The 23,721-nt window shown below is 26.5% G+C and overlaps 2 protein-coding genes across 4 annotated transcripts in view; both read right to left on the bottom strand.

Annotated features, from left to right (window-relative positions):
- LOC112710990 (naringenin 8-dimethylallyltransferase 2, chloroplastic) overlaps positions 1–11,478 on the bottom strand; it is a gene marked incomplete in the record, with an annotated part of 176,568 nt that extends 165,090 nt beyond the window's left edge. Inside the window, 10 exon segments of the mRNA XM_072200759.1 lie at positions 853–956; positions 2,703–2,798; positions 3,479–3,550; positions 3,639–3,737; positions 4,236–4,337; positions 7,872–7,961; positions 8,668–8,751; positions 9,059–9,096; positions 10,464–10,547; positions 11,342–11,478. Coding sequence (XP_072056860.1) covers positions 853–956; positions 2,703–2,798; positions 3,479–3,550; positions 3,639–3,737; positions 4,236–4,337; positions 7,872–7,961; positions 8,668–8,751; positions 9,059–9,096; positions 10,464–10,547; positions 11,342–11,423 — 851 coding nt within the window.
- A 5,029-nt stretch (positions 11,479–16,507) lies between these two features.
- LOC112790249 (1,4-alpha-glucan-branching enzyme 3, chloroplastic/amyloplastic) overlaps positions 16,508–23,721 on the bottom strand; it is a 44,099-nt gene continuing 36,885 nt past the window's right edge. For all 3 annotated transcript variants that reach the window (XM_072218015.1, XM_072215874.1, XM_025832562.2), the window contains 14 exons: positions 23,564–23,671; positions 22,736–22,826; positions 22,426–22,527; positions 21,955–22,057; positions 20,067–20,204; positions 19,873–19,944; positions 19,677–19,781; positions 19,516–19,593; positions 19,333–19,443; positions 18,954–19,034; positions 18,703–18,807; positions 18,387–18,472; positions 18,242–18,296; positions 16,508–17,297 (listed from right to left, as the gene is read on the bottom strand). In XM_072218015.1, the coding sequence (XP_072074116.1) occupies positions 17,265–17,297; positions 18,242–18,296; positions 18,387–18,472; positions 18,703–18,807; positions 18,954–19,034; positions 19,333–19,443; positions 19,516–19,593; positions 19,677–19,781; positions 19,873–19,944; positions 20,067–20,204; positions 21,955–22,057; positions 22,426–22,527; positions 22,736–22,826; positions 23,564–23,671 (1,268 nt within the window). In that variant the 3' untranslated portion in view covers positions 16,508–17,264. The remainder of the gene's footprint in view (positions 17,298–18,241; positions 18,297–18,386; positions 18,473–18,702; positions 18,808–18,953; positions 19,035–19,332; positions 19,444–19,515; positions 19,594–19,676; positions 19,782–19,872; positions 19,945–20,066; positions 20,205–21,954; positions 22,058–22,425; positions 22,528–22,735; positions 22,827–23,563; positions 23,672–23,721) is intronic.

The raw sequence follows: 23,721 nt of genomic DNA on the forward strand, positions 1-23,721 counted from the left end.
ATAGTGTTAATTATATTAATATGAAAATGTAATTTCATCATAATGATTATTGTCAATTTTATTTATGTTTTATAATAATATATTAATAAATTATATTTATATATAATATATAAAAATTTCATTTCATTATACATTATTCTAAAAATATAATAACATGTTAATTACAATAATAATAATGCTTCAATTTATCAACTTGATAAATGATTTATATTTCTTTTTACATATTAATCATGAATAAATTAAATATTGAAATATTAAAAATCTAATCTATCTTATTTATTTCTATTTAACATCATATAAATATAATATTTATATATATAATAAAATAAATAATTTATTATTTTAAGTAAAATCTATGAACAAAAATAAAAAAAACTAATTATTTATTAATATAATTATAAATATTAAATAGTATTTATTTTAATTATTTTTAGTTAATTTTTTTGATAAAATTTTATTCTGATACACTATAATAAATAAAATTAATAAATATTTGTATTTGAATAATGTATTATTAATTATTATTTAAATATATAATTTATCATTTAATGTGATATGTATTCTGTTATACATGTATGTAGTTTAATATTCTTAGAACAAGAACAAGCGGAATTGAATAGAAGAACAATAGTAATTGCATTAATACTCGAGGTACAGCAGAGCTCCACACCTTAATCTATGGTGTGTAGAAACTCCACCGTTGAAAATACATAAGTGATAGTGTGATCATTGGCTTCGGCCCCAGAGATATATGGTCAACTTATCATCATGTAAATTCCATTGTGAAACATATTGGCTTCACCTAGAAAACTAATTCTCATATTTGTTTAGAGTGTAAAGTTATTGCATACCTTATAGATAAACATATAAAAGGATTGGGAAGCATCTTTGTTCTTTAAATCCACAGAATCAGCACGATACCAAAAGATCAAAGCCATGATGCCATGTGTTATGACCTAACAAATTGAATGATACAATACAATCAAAACTTTATTACAATAATAATGAAGTAATCCTATTTTCACTTGATATTAGTGAACATGATTATGGAGGTTCAAATAAAGTACATACGTCTACATGGGAAAATTAAAATAACTGGTTAGTAAATTAGAGTCTTAAACTCGTTTTTTCGTGTTAAATGAATTGATAAAAAATGTAAGTTCCAAATTAAAGTATTTCAAATTAATATTTTAATATGTACTGTGACAGATATATATAACTCAAACATTTCTTTTAATATATTTTAGGAGTATACATACTGACAAGCAGGATTAAAATTTTGCTATTTAATTGGCAAAATTAGGAGATTGAGGAAGGCCACTTAAGCTAACATAAAACAATTTATCTATTTAAAGGTATTGTAAAATAAAATATTTTTCGTGGAACTTCTACTTCAAATAGCTATTAAATTTAAAGAAAAAAAATATTATTTTTGTTCTTAAAATTTGAAATATTTTGTTTTTATCCGAAATATTTTCTTTCGTCTTATTTTAGTCCTCTACTCATAATAACTTTTTTTGCTAAAAACACACTTTCATCTATTGTGAGTTTTTAGATATTAACAAAAATTATAATTATAGTGGTTATACTGGTCGATATAGTGATTTGAGAATGAAAATAACAGAATAAAAAAAAGAAGAAACAATTTTAATTTTGACTAAAAAAACTAAAATAGGACGAAATAAAATATTTAAAAAGAAAATAAAATATTTTAAATATTAAAAATAAAATTAGAATTTAACCTAAATATTAGTAGTAAAATAATACTTTATCCAAATATAAATGTGTTAAAAAGTGATTTTCGTCCCCAAAGTTTTTTTTTTTTTAATATTAGGAGAATGGAAAACCCCTCTCCCCAAAGAAGCACTTGTGACATGAGTTTAAGTACTAGATGATATGATCCCCAAGATAAATAAGAGCGCAAATGGATATTTGAAGTTAAAAGAAAGAAAATTATTATATTTTTTATTTTTTTTATCCAGTTTCTTCTATAATAGCCCTAAAGAACTCCGTTAGGTAATCAATACCCAATTAGCCAACTACTAGCCAACTCATTATTAATTAGTAATTTTAATTTTTTTAATTATTATTAATTAATAATTGTTTAAATTTTATTTTTTAAAAAATATAAAATTAATAATTATTAATTGTAGTTGTTTAAAGTTAGTTGATTAGAAATTATTTATTTATACTTTTTCTATAATAAAAAAAGATTTATTCAATCTAACTATTGGTAAGAAAAGGAAGGCAAATTGATGGAGATGTTTTCTAAATTATTAAATGGAGATCTGTAATGGAAATAAAGCAAAAAAAAAAAGGGCATATTTTTTTAAAGGAGGAGAAGGGGATCAAACTCATAGATATCTATTAATTATTATCATCTCGACTAGTCATTTTTAATCTTAAGTTAAACAAAATAATAAATTTTGAAATTTATTGAAGTATTCTAATTGAAAATAAAGCATTAGCCTTTAAGGAGATAATTTTGAAATTATGGGAAAAAAATGAGATTTTGTTGTTGAAAGTGGATAAAATAAAGAAAATGGAAATTTACTTATCAATAACATTAACCAAACTTCTAGTTATTTGAATAAAATTCCAATCTATGTCCCAAGAAAAAACAACAACAATAATAAATTTCAAAAGAAAAATAAATATTAGACCTCCAAAATTATAAGTTATACAAGTGAATATCACATTACCGTGAAAATTTTACTCCATAAGAAGGGAGATGTTGCTCCCATGATAATGGCAATTCCATAACCCATTTCAAGAAGTATAACACATGACCAGAATACCTAAAACAAGATTAATAAAAAAGGAATTTAGAAATATGATAGCATGATATCATATAGAATTTAATTTTAACGTACTAATAGTATAAAATATTTTACATAATCTTTTAATTATATTTGTTTTTTAGATAATTATTTACGCAGTTAATATAAAAAAAGTTACTCTTTTTAATGTAGTATTATATAATTGAATATACGTAGGTAGTATTTGTTTTGAAGTACTGGGACGAAAACTGAGAGACTAAAATTTAGTATTATATTTTGTTGGTCCAAAGACTAGTATTAAAATTTCAGTTTCTGTTTTTAAAATTTCAGTATTTCATAATACTTCAAAAAAGTGGGAACACAGAAGATTAAAATTTTTGAAAACAGAGACCGAAACTTTAATAATATTTTATACTTAAAATATCTACATTTCAATTAATTAATTCTAACTTTATCCTTTATACAAATTAAATTAGAGTTTTATCTTTATCTTAATCTCTATCTCCCATTTTACACCAAATATAATACTAATACTTATTTCCGTCTCTGTCTTTCAGTTTCTGTCTCTCAATTTTATAATCTCTTAATCTCTATTTCTCTTTCAAATACTACCGTATAAAACTAATTTATATCAATAATATATCAAAATTAAATTCATATAACATAATCAGGAGATATTGCAAGAGATGAGAAAATACCTGCTTTGGACCAAAGTGTACCGACAAAGTTTGTAAATCTGTTACTTTGTCTCCTTCAAGGTCAGGTATTTCCTATTTTATCCCAACAAATATTGTATATTAAGAGAGAAAATTAAAGCAAAAGACATATTATTAGTGTTAATATATATAAGTTTATTACCTTTAGTAACAACATGATGACTAAATAGTAAACGGTCATGACCACACTGGCAAAGACTATTGATCTTGGAAATATAGTTGTCTTCTCCAGAACATAGGTCTAGAATCAAACATTACATTTGAACACAAAGATATATTAGACTTCTTTCAACACCAATTTGCTACATTGGAAATTGAATTATGCATTAACTCTAGTATTGTACTACTTTTAACTTAAAATTTTTGGGACTAGCAATTTTTAATATTTTTTACTATCATTTAGCCAGTATAAATACTAAATTATTTTTAATAAATAAATTTTATTAATTTATATGTGTAATTTCTAAAAAACATAGGTGTAAACTATATTAATTCATATAATTATATATATAAAATTTTAGTAAATATAGATACAAATTATATACTTTTTATATGTAAAATGTTTGTAAATATAAATACAAATTATTGCTAGATAAATATTGACAAAAAATAATAATATTTAATTATTTACTAACTATGTAACATTGCTTCGAAAATAAAATGTGAAATTTTTTTTACAATGCACATTAAAAAACTAGTTATATGGCTCTAAAGAGAGCATAATTATGTAAAGTAATACCTTCATATGAAGAAAAGGTGCAAGAATATTTGCTATTAAGTTAGCTGGTACAGTTGACAATAGTGTAGGAATTGTAGATTGCTTCCATCTTAATAGTGGCAACTGAAAGTTTTTAGATATAACATAGTTATAATATAAAAACATGCAATAATATATGTATTCATCACCATAAAAGATAAATTGCTAGCCCAGAAGAGATAAATTTTGAGCTCACAAATTTTTAATACTTAGCGTTTCCTCTTTTTTGGGTCTCATTATTTTCTCCTAACTAATCCAAATCATGCACCTCTTTCTACCCTTCTCACAACACCAATATTGTGAAAAATTACTATGAAATTTTGATAGTGACTAGTATTTTTTTTACTTTACTATTTGTTCTGACAGTATAAATTATGTATGGCATAAAAAAATTATAAAATTAAATTATTTTTGTAAAAAAAATTATAGATTGATAAAAGTTTCTGGCTAAAGAAATCAACGTATCTGTAGATAAAAAATCAAATAATAAGATTTTTAGTTATTATTTTTATATGAAAAGATCTAATTTTTTATTAATAATTAATTTTAACATTCGTTATCTAAAATTTAAAATAATTTAATGTGTATATTTTTATATTTAATTAGGTGTTAATTCTGTTGTACAAATAGAAATAATTAATTTTTATATTTGCTATTTAAAAATAATTTTTTTCTTTATGTATATAAAAATATAATTATATATTAGCATAAAAAAATTATACTGATAATTATAAAATTAACTCAAAATTATTTTTTTTTAAATAATTGAATCTTAATTTTAACTTTTAATTATAACATTACTATTATCTCTAAATTATATGTAATAAACTATTAAAAAGAAGAGAAATAAAAATATAAATTAGAAAGATAAGCCATAAAAATTTAAAACTAAACAAAAAATTAAAAAAATATGTATATAATAATAATAATATTTTTTATTTGAATTATATTATTTTGTTAATTTTATTTTCTGTAGAACAGAAAGATAGAAAAAATAGAGAATGAGAGAAAAGAGAGAAAAAGATAAAGCTGAAGAATGAGAGTGAAAATGAGAGTGAGAGTTCGTTAATTTTGGAATTAAAACTTTTATTTTAATTATAAAAAATATTGAATGACATATTTTGATTTGTCAGATTACTAATATAAAATATAAATTATATATAGAGTATAAATGGTAGAGAGAAATAAAAAATGGAGAGAGGTAGATGAGAGAATTTAGGAAGAGAGTTTATTAATTTTGAAAAAAATATTTTCTCTCAATTTTAATAAGAGAGTGTCATGTGACACATTTGATTATTAAATTAGATAGTAATATATAATACATAAAAAAAATTAATTAAAGAATGTCATGTTATATATTTTGATTGTCAAATTAATAATTAGTCATTGATATTGATAATTGATAATGATATATAAAATAGATAGAGTGGTTGAAGGATCGAGAGAAATAGAGAAAGAAAGAGGGAGGATGGGAGAACTCTTTAATTTTAGAGGGAAATATTTAATTTCAATTGCAATGAGAGAGTAATATGTGACACATTTCGGTTGTAAAATTAGTAAAGAGGAGGAAAGAATTCTTTAATTTTGGAGAAAAAGATTCAATTTCAATTACAATAAGAGAGTGATATATAATACATTTTAGTTGTAAAATTAATAAGGATGAGAGGAGAATTTTTTAATTTTAAAAAAAAGTAATTTTAATTATAATAAAAAAATTATATATGATATATTTTAATTATAAAATTAAAAATATATAATAGATAATAGATGAGTTTGGCCATTTAAGACAAAAGAGAGTATTAATTTGAAATTGCTTTAACTATTGTTCTAATAAAAATATGTTTGCCTTCATTTAGGTCAGATTTCTCTGCCAACTTTAAATTTTCTTCTGGATTTGCTCTTTAATTAGATTCAAAGGGGTCTTTTTAGATTTATTAACAATAAATCGTAGACCTAAATATTTATTCAAAACTCCAATATGATCAATATTCATCATGGTTGTCAATTGCATCCGGATGCAGTTATGGGTGTTATTATTAAAGAAAATTGCTGACTTGTATAGATCTAATTTTTGTCTATTAATTTTTTTATAATCTACTAATAATTGAAGATTTTATCATAATTTTTCGGGTTAAGTGAGATTTTGATTTCTAAGAGATAAGTCAAAAAATTTTTTGTTTCTAACCTTTTTTTTATACAAAATTTTTTCTAAGGTTTAAAATCAAGTTTTGAAATTGTCATTTTTACTTTAAATCCTAAAATTTTGGTTTAAATTACCCATAACAAAAAAATATAAAATAAAATAAAAAGAAAAATAAGAGAAAGAGCGTGTTTCTGTTCCTGTAAAGAAAGAAGGGAAGAAGAAGAAGAGGGAAGAAAAGAAGAAGAAGAAGATATCTACGATCTACTTCTGCCTCTACTTTCGCCGCTACTTCCGTACAATTTTGGTCCTTAAAGTAAGGACAATTTTAAAATCAAGTTAAACCTTAGGGACAATTTTGTATACAAAAAAAGTTGAAGACAAAAAAAATTTTCAACTTATACCTTAGTGACCAAAATCGTACTTAATCCTAATTTTTCTCAAAAGCCTTTCGAAAAATAATTTATTTGTCGGTAAAGAATAAATAGTTGATAATAGGACACCTCTTACTGAATTTTTTGAATTAGTCTATTTTATTCTATCTTATATAATAAGAAAGAATTATTTTGCACAAAATAAAAAGAAATATTGGAATAGAGAATCTCCTTAACTAAAACCTTTAGATAATTTGAAAAAAAATCATAAAGTTGATGTTCCACAACTATGGATAAAGAAACTGATGTGACTAATTCACCAATTCAACCTATCCACTTAGTCTAAAAGCTAAGTTTTTAGACTAAGTTTTTCCATAATAAATCAATCCATTTCCATTTGAAGACTTTTCTTATTTTTTAAAAGATGCATACCTTTATAAGCTATCAAAATATTATTTGAAATTAGTTGGCCCTTCAAAAATACACTTTGATTTGGACTAATTAATTTCATACAGCCGTATAATCTATATGAGCTATAATTTTAAATATAATTTTTAAAAGACGGTAGATAAACTAATTGGCCTAACCTAGGTATAATTAAAACCTTTGAGAATTCTCTTCGTTAAAGAAGTTTTTGATAGCATGGAATACATCACCACCAACTAACAATAAAACTCAAAGAATTTTGCAATCATCTATTCTCTCTTAGAGTAATATCAGAGTGGACACTAAACATAGAAAAATAGATCCTCTTAATTGTTAAAAAAATTAAGAAAATAAAATATGATCTTTAATTTTTTATTGCTTTTTTTTTATTTTTTTTGTTCGTCTCACTTATAAAATTAACGATGAAAGATTATATTTTAATCTCTTAATTATTAAAAAAAATAAAAAGGATCAATTTCTCTAAATTTAACCCTCTCTTAACCTCCTACAAAGAAAAAGGATCAATTTTTCTAATTGTGTAGAAATGATACAATCTACAAAGTAATAAAATGTTTACATAGGACCTTTAATAATAAGTAAATGTAAGTATATGTGAGAATAAATATAATAATAATTAAAAATAAAATTTTATTTACATCAATACAAAAATGAACTTACATTAATTGAATAACCTGTCATTCCCACAAAATAGATCAGGAGACACCAAAGCAATGGCTTTGATCTTGATATTCCCGCAAGTCCAAAACTCTGTAAAAAAAAAATGTTTGGAGATAATTTATACGTACAAATTGGTTGCTTTATATATCTTATAATTACAATGTAGATATTTTTGACAGGTCACTAAAATAAATATAATTTTATTTTATAATTATAATTATAATGTAGATATTTAATTCGATTTTTTTTTTCGGGTCACTTCGAGTCAGGCTAAAGTAGACCTCTTTTTAAAGTCGGATCTAAATCTACTTAAATTCGGCTCGACCTAATCCAAAAATATTACTATAAGATACAAGCAAATCTCACCAATCAATGAGAGATTAAAAACAAAGGTTAAGAAAATAATTAAAATAAATTCTAATTTATAATTTTCGAAGAAGATGATGATATTATGTTTTTGTGAAGAGTAAAGCTATTTGCGCCTTTCTTACCAATATATTTTTTTATTCTCTTTATAAAAATTTTATAACTACCAGTAATAAATATAAGGATATTTTTGTTTGAAAACTAAATTCAACATTAAAAATGATTTTAAACGTAAAAAAAAATTAGAGATGATTTTAATTTTTATCAGCCAAATTAAATCAGTAAATAGTATTTTAATTTTTGTAGTATAATAAGGAATAATACTTTATCCGAAATTATATTGCCACATTGTACTGAAATTGAAATTTAATTTAGAAGATATGATAGACATTGATATGCTGATAAAAGTAATAAATCAATTATAACGTACCATAAATAAACATGATATAGAGATAATGACTCCAGTTTTGTATGAAATTTTTCCAGATGCCAAAGGACGATATGGCTTGTTAATCTACAATAATAATAATAATAAAACATATAACATTAATTAGTATAGAAAAGTAAGGCATACCATAAACAAAGTAATAAGCTAGAATGTGTATGTAAAAAAAATTATTTTGATGCATTAATAGTGAAAAATAGATTATATTATTGTCCAAATATATCTGTTTGTTTAAATTATCATTTCCACAATTAATATAAAATATAATTATTTTTGTTGATATAATATAATGTAATCGGATACACACTTTACGCTGATAATACAACAAAATTAAAATTACAGAATCTAAAATTTCACAAGGCCAAGAAGTTCATACCTTGTCTGTTTCAGGATCAGATAATTGATTTACGCCAACTACATACCAATGCATGAAAATGATAGGAATGATATACCGAGGGAAAAAAAAGGTTAATTAATAAAACACTTCTGAAGTTATAATTAATAATCATATCTTCTAAGAGAAAAAAAACCTTTCATCTTCTAGAATCATTGAAAAGAAAGAAAAGAAAAAGTGAAAACTTAGGTGTAGTCGACTTCACGTGAAGTTGATGGTTGAGAGCTGTTAGATAAAAATTTAGTCAAATTAATCAAATTATCTAATGGCTCTCAGCTATCAACTTCACGTGAAAACAATTGTACCTAAATTTTCACAAAAAAAAAAGTTAAGAAATATTACAAAGTAATATACATATTATTTTGGGGTTGTTTTCATCTCCCTATCAAGACTCGTAGAAGCGTTCCAATAAAAATATTATATTTAAAGTAAAAATACTAAAGAAAAATAATTGAGATTCATAATTTATTTTTCTAATTATTCTCTTCATTATATAAAAAAAAAACCTTGAATCTCTTTCATTTTTTATTATTTAAAAAAAGCATATAGAGTCGACTTTTGCTCATTTAAATATTAGAAAGATAATTATAAACATGCATCATCATGACTTCCAATTGTTTTTATTTTTAGTATTCAAAATTGGTCATTAATAAGTGAGAAAAAATTGGCTTTTATACTATAAAAAAAAATACAATAAATATATACAATAAGTATTATAAAGAATATTTTTTTAAAAGAAATACCTTTCTCACCATTTGGCACTTGAAATCTGAAACATTTTAATTATTTTAATGTATTGTTTTAAATGGTAAAATAGTAGTTAGTTGTTCTTCATTCAACTACTATATTTTTTAAAAGAATGACAAATTTGAATTTTGTAAAGATATATTTAATAATAACAAATATTTGGTTTGGTAAGAGAACTTTATATATTATTGATCATGTCTATAAACTTTCATGTGAATATAAAATCATTTGACATATTTTTTTAAATCAAACTATTGACTCTAATATAAAAGATTAAAACATTTGATAGATATACTATTTTAGACATCAAAATATGATAATGAATTGTGATTATATTTTTTTACCAATATATCATCCTTCTGCAAATTTATTATTAAAATACCTCAATTTTCATACTATATTTAGTTATACAAAAAAAATGTATGTAAAATTATAACAATTTGATGGTAAGTTTGTAAAAGAATGGAAAATCAATAAAAAAAGGCAATAAATTATTTCTGAATGCAAGATGATATTATTTATGGTATAGGAAGGGTGAAGTGATAAGAGATTTTGCTGGCTAGTGTACATAATTAAGATCGTAATTAAATATTAATCTAATTTATAAACAATAATTGTGATATAGAAGGATGAAGCTCACCTTGAATAAGCCAAGAAAAAACTTTGGAGATATATCTGATAAATTTTCCACTGCAAGGACCGATGCCGAACATATGCTCATTAACTGACCGGACATAAAAAAAATATTAAACTCATAAGTCTCTCAGCCATTCAACGCAAGAGAAAGTATAGGTAAACAATAAAAATATTAAACAATGCGAACAATTGATATATCGAATGTTCAATTCATTAGGTGTGCAGATGATTATTCTAATATTAAGATTTAGGTGAGTATTTTAGAGTGTAGTGTATTTTATTTGAATTAGACCAATTTTAAAGTTCATTGTTTATATTGTTCAAAAAAGTTATTAGTTACTTAACATAATTTCTAATTAAATAAATATATTAATTAAAAAAATGTTTTCAACTATTCCAACCGAACCCACCCATACCCTTTATTATGAAATGGACAATATTAACAAGTGTGTAGTATAGCATTTAAGGTTAATTGTGATTTGTGAACTAACCACAGTAATTAAATAATAAGAGACAGTAAAGTTTTGGACAGTATGCATGATATCCTTCATAGACTTGATCCAAATGCTTTCTGTATCATACGGTTCAGAAGTTGCTTTTATAAATAAATTTCGTCTCTTGGGGTTTTCAGGTGTGCATCCTCCATGAATGAATTTGTAAGAATGCAAGCATTGGAGTTTTCTGTTCTTGTGCCATAAAGTTCTTGCTGTTGCAACTGAACCTAAACAACCAACCCAATTTTATGTTGTACATATAACAAAGACTCGCATGTAATTGAATTCATTTATTAAATAATTTAATAAATTTGACTAAATTATTATTTAATAAATATAATTATACTTGAGTTTTTATCTAAACAAAAAGAAAAGAAAAAAGTGGTACCAGTTGTGATGGAAAGTGATGATCGAGTAGGATGATGAGGAAATGGTGATGTGCCAAGAAGCAGCCTGGAAGTTGAAGCCATTCGGAATCAACAAATTTTGGATCACTTGCAATCAATTAAGACAACAAAGTTGTGTTTATCATGACACAACATCTATATACACTTGTCCTGCTACTTATATATATAATTTGGGAAAATTTTCAAATGTATTAGAAATATTGATATTTCAGTTGTTTTAATCGTTAATTTTAATTAATATATTATAAAAAAATTTTAAGTATATTGAAAATATTGATGTTCTAGTTGTTTTAATCGTTGATCTTAATTATAAAAAATATATATTAATTGAAATTAACGGTTAAAACAATTGGAACAATAATATTTATGATACATTCAAATTTTTTTTATATTATATATATTTTTTATAATATAGATCAACGATAATTAAAATAATTAGAACACTTATATTCTCATTACACTTAAAACTCTTTCTGTAATTTGTCAATTATTATACGTAGGTTTACTAGTCTTCCGTATAGAATGGGTCATAGATTCTACATAGATTTTTATAGACAAAAGAAAAGATCAAATGTCTCACATGGGCACATGTATTGAGATTATGCTATTTAAATTATAGTTTGTTGTCTATTATATTATTTAGTTAAATATTTTAATATAATGCTTTTGTATGAAAATCATGTTATAAATGGGATTGGCATATTTGACTAAATAAATATATTTGATTGAATTATTTAATAATAGTTCACAATATTACTTTTATATAAAGACATTGTTATTAAAATATTTATGTATTATTTATCCGTTTGAAAAAATTTAAAATTATAGATAAAATATTGAGTTTTGTAATAAAAAGTTATAATTATTTTGTTAAATTTGTTTTTTAGCATAAAAACTAAAAAGAAATAAAAAATCAATTCAATAAAAATTAATAAATAATTATAGTTAACTTTTAACACTAGTTAAGTATTTAGTTAAGTAGTTAATAATCAAATTAAACTTAATTTTTTAAATATGACTAAAATTATTAGTGTTCTAAAAGTTAGTTAAGATAATATATATATTATCTATATATTAATATATTAAAATTCTTTATTAAAATAATCTTGTCTATGTTGATAATTATTTTGGTTAAAAAAAATATTTACACCACATATTATAATAAGTAAAATTTTACAAATGAATAAAAAATAATGAGTAGTTAAATAATTATTTAAGAACACATAAAAAAATGAGTCTTTTTATTTTAACTAACAATGTTTTTTAGTTTTCTCTTTTTTAAAGTAAAATACTTTTTTTAGATAAATATATTTTAACAATAATTTAGCATTTACAAATTTATGTAGGTTAATATTTTCTTTTTGCTTTTTCATTTCTCATTTACACATACAATGTCAAATAATATCTGACAATAAAATCGATGTAATAAGAACAACAATAATCAAGATGATGTCACAGGCGGCTCTAATATTAATCAATACTGAATTATTGGATTATTAGATCAGAACAGCAATAACAATAATAATAATAATAATGCTACACCATGGTATCCTACAATTAATACTCTTACAAGAACAAAGTGATTATTATTGGTGGTATAGTTACTACTTGCAGCGTAGGTAGTTCAAGTTGTGCAACAACTTGACTGATTATTATAAAGAATTTGATATATATAGAATATTTTAGTTATTTTTTATAATAAATGTATATTGTAATAATTTTTTACAAAAAATATTAATTTAAATTTATTTAAGATTTGATTTATCAATTTTTTAATCAAATTAATTTATTTGATCTAATTTTGACAAAAATAATATGATTTAATCAGTTATATATATTAAATTTTAATTACTAAAAATATCTTTATCTAAATAGTTCTCTAAACAAAAAAATTGCTTGTGTAATTTCTTTTTAATAAATAAATAAAATAATTTTTAGATCGAAGTCACTCGAATCATCTACTTTTTAAACTTAGATTTTAATACAAACTCAATTTTAATAATATGTCAAAAAGTATAAAAAAATCGAGTGATAAACATAGATAAATATATTTTAAGAATAATTTAGTATTTATAAATTTATTTATGTTACTATTTTCTTTTTGTTTTTTGATTTCTCATTACACATACACTGTCAAATAATATCTGAGAGTAAATTCGATGATTTTGAGCACATTTCTTATAATGATAAATAATAGGGAGTCACTTAAATAAAGATGTTAAAAATATTTTTTTTTAAATTAAAATTTAACACATATAATTAATTAAATTGTATTATTTTTATTAAAATTAGACCGGACAAATCAATTTAACAAAAAAATTAATAAATTAAATTTTAAATCGGTATAAATTAAGAGTAAAGTATCGTTTTTGTCTCCAACGTTTGGGGTAAATCCTATTTGTGTCCCTAACGTTTAAATCGTCCTATTTGTATCCCTAACGTTTGTAAAAGTGATTCAATGTTATCTTGTCGTCAATTATACATTATGAACGCTTTAGTTTGAGTTTTAAAAATCTGTTCTTGAAGTTAGAATATAAATATCTGGGATAGAATCGATGATCCACTCCGAAAAATAGCTCATCAAAAGTTAAAACTAATTCTTACAACATTTACATAATTCACTTTTCTAGGGACATAATTGAATCTAAACACAAATAGTGAGTATAATATTAAAATCGAACACATCCAAGTGAGACCTAATTGAGAATGAATATATCCAAATGAGAATAATTGAAAAATATAATCTGATTTGTTAGTATAATTGATAGTAAGATAACATTGAATAACTTTTATAAACGTTAGGGATACAAATAGGACGATTTAAACGTTAAGGACACAAATAGAATTTATCCCAAACGTTGGGGATAAAAACGATACTTTACTCAAAAGAATTAGAATTTATGATTCTCAAAATAATATATATAATAAAAATATTTTAGTCATTTTATATAATAGGAGTATTGTAGTCATTTTTAATAAAAGATAGTATTAATTTAGACATATTCAAAATTTAATTTACTATTTTTTAATTAAATTAATTTATCTGACCCTATTTTAATAAAAATAACATAATTTAAGTGATTGTAGGTATTAAATTTTAATTATTAAAAAATATCTTAAAAAAAACTTTTTTTGCAACTTTATAAGAGCATTCCCTGAATAATAACATGCATCAACAATAATGAAGATGATGTCACAGGCTCTAACCTACCTCTGCACTGACCGAGAGAGCAGAGAAGCTCTGGCAACGGAAGCTCCGCACCGCCGTCGACGTCGATGTGGATGACGTGCGGCGCGAGATGAAGATGGGATATTTTTCTGTTTACAGCGAACAATGATGTCTCCACTGACTTGCAATTGGTTCTGTTATAATATCTTCATGTTGAAATAGAAAAAAGTCAAAGGACTGTTAGATCTATGCATTCAGCGAGACAAGACATAATATTAATAATTATATCTCTAAACAAACCGTGAAAAAACTGCAATTTGTTCACTTCCAAAGGAATCATTATTAGCAATTAGCATCTTGACCTTCTGGATCTAAAACTCTAATACCATTTCCTGAAACCACTCATCCTAAAAGCGTAACCTGACAAGACAACGTAACACTAATGTTCATATCTCTAATACTTCCTAAACCTTCATTGTACACATTGTACGCTTAGGCCATTGGCTCCCTAGACTTTCTCTAAAAAAAATAGTTCAGAATTGTTTTGGTAATTTAAATAAACTAAATAAAAAAAATAAAAAAATAAAAGAACCGTTTAAATTTCTCTCAAAAGAATAAAGTTCCACATAATAAAATTGTAATAACTTTATCGTCATCTTTGTCATAGTATTTGTCATTATATTTGTATTTCTCATAATCAAACGAAAATTAACACGCTAATTTTAATGCACGATATTTCTTATTTTAAACACCAACAAATTAATAAATTCAAAATCATCTTGGTGATTAATAATAAAATTAAACGCTTCTACACGATTCGTTTTTAAGTTGACCCACATCCCAAATATTTTATAAAACTAAAATTTTGATCATTTATTTTGTTTGGTACAAGTTGTTAAATTGTATTATTTTTGTTGTAAGTTTTTCACAAGTTCTTGGCCTTGGTTCAAAACTTACTACAAGCACATTCTCTTTTTTGTATATATATATATTCTTCTCTTTTTACTTTTAAGGTCAACAATTTTCGTTTTTTTATTTTTATTTTTTATGTTTATAATAAAAAGATAATCTTATTATTTTAAAATATAATTGTAACAATCCAGATCACCCACTAGCATGATATTGTCCGTTTTGGCACACAAGGCATCACGGTTTTGTCTTTGCCGATAGGGATGATAGCCGAAACCCCCATACTCACTCGTCAAAACGCATCATACTAGGGAGAGGTATCCACACCTTTATAAGCATGATTCGTTCTCTTCCTCAACTGATGTAGGACCTTACACCAATTATTATATTGTGCAATATATTAAAAATAGTAGTGATATAAAAAAAATTAAAATATTAGACTAATTTTAATAAATACTTATATATATAGTTTATCTATTTTATAATTTAGTTGAAAAATAATTTTGTTTTATAATATATTAAAATTAATAAAATAATATGAAATCATTTATTTGTATTATTTATTATTTGATAGTTGAATTTAATTTAGTTCATTATTGTAACAGTTTAAACCATCTGTTAGCACGATATTGTCCGTTTAAGCACACAAGACCTCACGATTTTGCCTTCTAAATTTTTTTTTCAAGATCCGCCACTGATACTAAACTAAGAGCTTCTTCATCCATTACAATAAATGCTTCCCATAAAACTCAACAGACAAATTTTGAATATCTAATTATCAACTACTTTGTGGATATTTAGAAGGAAATGATACTTTATATTCAAATTTAGAATTAGTCAATTTAAATGAGATTTCGTAGAAAAAAAATATGTATTTTGTCATAATTGTATTCATCATCAACATTATTATTTTTAAAGACAATGATAACAAGTTGACTTTATGTTTTGTAATCAATTTGTAGTGAAAGATATATTTGGTGGGAAACCAAATTGAGGCAATAGGAAGGAAGGGAAATGTAGCCATGAATTAAGCTTAGGTAACACAATAAGAGATGGAATAAAAAAAAAGTTATTCAAAAGTTTTTTTTTTTAATATATCATAATAGAATGCAATGTAAAAAAAAAAACAACCATGGTTTTAATCATGGTGCAAATGGTTAATTTCAGTAAAAAAAACAAAACAAAAACAAAAGCACATGTATAACGAAACTATTTACACACCATAAATTCTTGTAACATGGATATGAAGGATTTACAAGATAACTGTAAATTTGGATTAATGCTCAAAATAATTTCTAAAAAAATATGAACAAATTTATTTAGCTCCTGAAGATTTAGCGGCAAAATTTAGTCTCTAAAAAATATGCAAGTCAAGTAGACCTTTTTGTTAATTTATGAGACAAAATTTATCAAGACATATTCTGAACGTGCCATGTGACACTTAGCACTGACATGTCAACAAAAAATTAACAAAATTGACCAAATTGACTCGCATTGATATCTTTTATATACCATATTAAGGTATTGGATATTTTAGAAACCAAATTGATTCGCTTGTAAGCTTTTAAATCTTTTTCGGATTAATTTGAGCATTAACCCTTCTAAATCTATATAACTAGGCCATGCAGCACCATCTTTCAATAATCAATACCTTGCATGTTTCATACATCAAAGATCCATTTGTTGTGACAGCTTTAGGTATCATAGAAGCTGTAGCTGTGGTAACTTTGGAAGGCACTTCATCTTCTTCATCAACTTCAATTACCAACAATCCACACCTACGTCTATTTTACTGGCTTAAAGTTGTTTCATGGATGCAGAATGCTTCATATTCTCAAAATCCGTCTTAACTTGTAAACCTGAAAAAGTAGAAATCCCTTATCCTTAGTCCTGTCATGTAGGTATAAGTGGTCAATAACAAGATATATGCTTTTCTTGATTATATCATGTGATATTTACTTTAAAAGACACAAATTTTTCAGGTAGCAGTCATATAAGAATTTACTTTTATATGAAGATAATACATTTTAATCACTTGTAAATGGTAAATCCCTGCCTGGGATGTAAGGGATTTATTACTATAATGTGCCATTGATCATGAGTACTGAAATGCAAATATGGTCCCATCCATTATCCAAATCCTAGTATACACATCCCCAAGACTACACTATAATGACACTTCAAATTATTTGACATATTTAATCTCTGTTTTCTTTTATCGATCAGGGTCACGTTTTTGTACATCCTTGAATCAATGTTTCCGGATACAAATTGTATCCAAATAAATTGATCCAAGAATGTATCAAATAGTGATTGTATCAATTGGCTTTTGAAATAAACACTAGGTGCATTGTTCTTGGGAAATCATTATTAGCAAGAGTCATTTTTTGGACTTTTTGGATCCTCTTAAAAAAAGGGGGAAATAGTTGAGGAAGTGCTTTATATGAAATCCTATGAGTTCTGAAATTTTCAGTAACAGTTTCAAGGGGATCAACCTGAGTATTTTTCGAGATATTCCTTTAACAAAAGGTTTTGAGAGTCCAACTGAGTCGGTGTCTTTACCCTTATGTGCTTGTTTTTAATTTTGGAGAAATTGAGGAAGTGTGCAATCAATTAATAAGGCATCCAGAAAATCTGATATGGTTTTTCTTTTCACGAGTAATTAATATTTTTACATGTTATTAAGAAGTAAGAACTCAGAAAAATAACTCTTAACTTTTAACATTTTCCATACTCAGGTTATGCAACTATACAGGATTGAGAAATAATCTAGAAAAGCAAATGAAACAAATATATTATCTACCTGAGCAGTTCTGCTAGGCAGTGACACCTGTAAGCAGTTTTGAAGGCCATCAACTCTGTCAACACATAGGTTCTCATGTTAAAAGAGAGAGAGAGAGAGAGAGAGAGAGAGAGAGAGAGAGAGAGAGAGAGAGAGAGAGTACTACCTTCTACTGACAGTTCTTTGAAGATACTGATCTTCTTTAAGAATTCCCTGACCTCCATACTTTATTTCATCTGTATTTAAAATAACCTGCGCGATCATGGAATGCTTACAAAATTAGTTATCTTATCACAGGATATGAAACAAAATACTTGGAAAGCTAGGCCTTCACAATCAGCAATACAGAGGCATTGAGGAATCAGGATAGCTTTTGTCAATTAACGTGAATTGATTCATGACAGACAAAAAATACCAGTGCAAGAAACAATGATACTGGTAAATTAACACGACATGCTACTGTTCTATTATCAAACACTTACTTGATACTCTCCAGCTTCATCTACACCTATGCTGTAACTATCATAAGAATTGGTTGGGTGAAAATTGAAAACAAAGAGAAGGGGGCCTCTGATGTAAGATATAACCTGTAAACAACAGTTGGCATGTAAAAATTCATTCAATATGACATATTGACATAATATCTTCAATGTGAAAATGCTGCCACGTATTATAGAGAAAAGAAAGGAATATTTTAAGGGGAAAAAAAACATTAAAAGAGACATCAATTTACCATTGAACTGTCATTCACATGGTGAAAGTTCGGAATACGTCTTGAGAGCACTCTCAGATTTTCATCCAGCTTCATCATGTCCTGAAAAGAAAGAGGGAAAGTAAATTGTTTGCTTAGCATCTTAATCAATCTTACTATTTCTTGGAGGCCTGTGACAATCTGAATTGCAACATCAAGTCAAATACAACAACAAAGCCTTGTATATGATCGATAAAAAGTTAAGATCGGATTCAACAACCTACTATTTTGTTCCTATATAAACTATTGAAGGCAAACAATATATATTGTAATGTACTCATAAATTGACTAGTTTGATATTCCAAGTGTCAGAGCCTGCAAGCACAAGCGCAACAGCAATAACAAGGGAATAAACTAACACCTTATCAAAGGAAAATAAATCACAGTGAATTCCATCTTTTTCCAATAGATCCCACTGACGATTTGCAAGTGAATATGAGTAGTTGTTGCTTGATGTTGGAAACTCAACTCTCTGCCACAGGTAAAACGCTATCAGTTATACATAAGAAACTATTAATGCATATACAGTAGGTGCAATCCTCACCTTTGGATGCCCAAACTCGTTGCCCATGAAGTTTAGATAAGCACGGCAACCAGTTGTAAACGTTATCAATCTGATCATCTATGTAAACAGTCAAGATAATTAATGAGAGAGAGTATTCACTTGCTAAAGAGCAAAAATATGGAAATTAGTGTAAACCATACTTTATGTAATGAAGATCCTCTCTGCAAAGATTCCTTATAGTGATGTGAATGTTTATCTATTCTGCCAAACAATATTTCTGCAAATGATTGCCTTCCAGATATGGACTGACAACAAATTAAGAAAAAAGATTAGGTTAAAATCTATGACAAAATAGAGGCCATAATAATTGTAGACATATTGATAAGGGAATGATACCTGGTTGTGATTTTCAGTGTACATAAGCATCCTATCAGCATGTTCTCTACTGGGAATTAATGTGTTGACAATCTGCGGCACAAGATACAATATCAGTGAAATTGTAGTATCACCGAAAAAGTCAGGTAAATGTTGACTAACTTGACCAAACAACATCCCATTTAATAATGAAATAATATTTAATTGAGGAGAACCTTAGTCATGCTCCATTCAAGGTCAGGCACACTGTCGAGAAAAGTTGACCACATTTCAGGCACAGAGAGGTTGACATAATAATCAAATCCCAATCCACCTTGAGAAGTTGGCTCACATAATCCAGGGTAAAATGTTGCCTGAACAATAATAGATACACACATTGTAAATATTATGCAAGGAAGAGATCTCAGGATCCTGACAGTTTAGATTTTAAAACTATTATCATTTGCATTTTTTTTATAGAAAAAGAATTTTGTTAAGATGAGGAGAATGATACTACAAATTCGGGATAAGGGTTCCTCTACACAAAAGCAAAACAACGAAAGATTTATCTATAAAGCACAATTTTCCAATCTCTCAACATGCCTGAGAGGGGAAGTCCTCAATAAAGATCATGACTCATGAGCTTTACACCAAATAGATGTCAAACATCTAATCCTATCCCATAAAATATGCTTGTCAGAAACTCTCTCATCGAAGGTGCATGCACTATGCTCCAACCAAATAGTGGCGAAAACTGCATGGTGCCACAAAAGTTTTGCCTCTTCTCTACTACCAAAACCAACAAATCTAGTCAATCGAAATTGGTCTAGGGTTGCAGGACACACCCAACAATCATTAAAAATGCTAAACAAATTGCTCCATAAGAAAACAGCCATCAGGGAATGCAAAAACAGATATGACTTTGACTCTGAATTTACACCACACACAACACACATCAGGGGAGATAGCCTTACATGGCCTTGGAACCTGCATCATATCATTGGTATTAATTCTGTAAGTACATCTGTCCATATTAACGATTTGATGTTAGTGTGAGCTTTGGACTTCCAAATGGACTTGTCTAGATGGAAAGATGTGTTGACGGAATGAGTTAGAAATTGGAAGAAGGATTTACAACTAAAGCTACCATATGAATCATGAAACCGTGTCCTTTTGTCAGGGTTAGAAGACAAGGAAAAACCAACAAAAAGACCTAAGAGAGTTAAAAGTTCATTCCCTATCATTAAGGTTACAAAAGAAATGAAAGGCCCAACAGAAAGAGGAACCTTGTGTAATGTAAAAGGACCGAATAGGAGAATTATGCAAGGAAGATAGATGAAAAGGACGAGGAAATGCTAGGTTAAAAGAGGTATCCCCTATCCAATGATCTTTACAAAAGTTGAAACGACACCCATTACCTACTATAAGGAAAGCAAGGGTTTGAAAGTTACGTAACCTTGAGAAATGGATTTCCGAGGGGCTAGCATGAGTAGAAGTATTAACATCACAAGCAGTCCTACTTATACCATATTTATTTATGATGACCTGATGCCAAAGAGATTGAGATTCTAGGGGAAAATGCCATAACTCTTTTGCCACCAAAGTAATGTTCTTTGACAAACTATCAGATGGGGTGGTAGAGAAAAATATGCCAAGTACTGAAGAAATAGGACAAGTATATACATATTTGGGTACAGATTTTATCACAGAAGTCAGGAACTTATGTGCACTCAGTTGTTGACCCCGTATATCCTCTTTAATGTACTTTGACCAAAATTTTGTGAAATGGTGATTCTTAACCACCTCATTGTCAAAATGGTGTTTGATTAACATAATGAAGGTTTGTACATTGTTAATAGATAGATTGCATTATCCAAAAACACATTCCAAATTGCCTGTCAACAAATGCATTTTAAAAATATCAATTGTAAAGATGCCCACATAAATAACAGTAGCAGATGGAATCGTTGACACTTAAATAATCTGTTCCAGTGAAATCTCTCTTCTTCCTAATCATACTATTTTCATCAAGTTTTTCCAGTAATCATCTCTTCATTTCTTTTTTTTTTTAAATAACTTTATGCAAATGAATCTACATAAATCTAAAAGAGTTTAAACACTTACATCCTCTGCTATGGTGATAATATTTGGGTAAAGAGCGTGTAGTATCTCATTGGCCAGGATAAGATACAATTGTGCATCCCTGTCAACGTATTGGTTACAGTACCTGAAAAGAAACTCAGTTTTTTACCTCTACAGTTTTCAATGTCACTATGTTTCCTTTATTTAAAAAGAATAAAACTAAAAATGGGCTGCACCAGGGGTTGGGGGGGGGGGGGGGTGAAGACCACAACAACAACAACAATTTTGATTAAACTTAAAATGACTTGAAAAACTGCAAATGCCAAGTTCTATCATTGTGAGAAAAAAAATAAACAATTGAAAATAGCAAAGAAAACCATGTTAAGGGGAAGAAATATAACATGGATGCCTTTAGATTCATAGTCTTGGAAGAAAAATGGTGAGAGCCAACTAAAATTTATTTTTCAATGATTCACGTATTTAAGAAGCAATTAAGTTCGAAAAAGGTCTTACTCCTCCAAGTCACCAGTAAAAGAAGCAAAACCATTGTGAGTGTATAGCATAGACGAAACTGAATGGAAGTGGAAACCATCAATCTGATACTCTGTAATCCACCTGTTCAGACATTATTTCATGAGCAATTTAGCATATACCAGCACTTCCTGCCAAATTATGGACCCAAAGAAAAGGTGGAAGAAGAAGAGTAAAGGAGATAACAACAAGGCCACTATTGTTTACGGAAGATTCTAATAGACTAATAAGGTAGACAGGCACTGAATCAATGAGATAGCTATCCACTATGATTATTTCTTATTGCATATACCAGTTCAGGTTTGAGAGAAGGAAATGCAAAACATCAGGGTCGCCATATTTGAACATTCTGGTGCCCCAGAATTTGTGTTGTCCTCGCTTACCTATTCACAAGACAGGCTGTAATAATAACCAGTATGACAATGATGGCAAAGTAGAGTACAAGATTATGAAAAATTATATAGCCTTTTTTTTTAGATATAAGGAACCAAAAGCTTTACAAACGTAAAAGTAGTCACTACCATTACAGGAAACCAGTCAAAGCAATTTCTCACTTCAAAAAGTGAACACACAGACATATATATCAAATAGTTACTCACTGCAGTCATCTATAAATGATAATTATAGCTGTACCTGTATATAATCTGGAGTCAGGAAATATTCTAAAAATTGGAAGAAATGTAGTTAAAATTTCACAAATTAGACCAACAGGGAGCTTCTTAACCTAATTAGCTACAAAAAGCACAACAAGAATCATCAAATATGTATCTTGTTGACCATATTATGTGGAGACAAGAAATAGTCCCAGGGTTTCACTTCAGGTTTAGGATAATTTCTATCAATGATACTGAAGCAGAAAAAGAATTTAGGAAAATGTAAATCAAAATAAAAAAACATATATAGGTATTACATTAGACAAAACGAGTTACAAGAAGACCAAATTTAATGACATTCATTCTTTTACCTCGAATTCTAAAAATTCAGAGACGAAATTAGCTATATCAATAATGAGACCGAGATAATAGGAAAATATCATATGACAGATTAGTAATGATAAGTAATAACGAACAATTTGCACATGTGATTCAATGAAGAGAGAATCAAGTAGCATGATAAGTACCAGAATGAAAATAACAGTCATTTGATCCATCAAACATTGATAATCCAACCATTTCATCTGCAGCTGCGTATGAATGCACAATTTCTAGGAAGACCAGCAGTCCTAGACCTGTGCAGTTAAACCCAAGTTACCAAAATTTTATCATTTGTACAACTGAG

This window comes from Arachis hypogaea, chromosome 1 (assembly GCF_003086295.3).
Source record: "Arachis hypogaea cultivar Tifrunner chromosome 1, arahy.Tifrunner.gnm2.J5K5, whole genome shotgun sequence".
NCBI classification, from domain to species: Eukaryota; Viridiplantae; Streptophyta; class Magnoliopsida; order Fabales; family Fabaceae; genus Arachis; species Arachis hypogaea.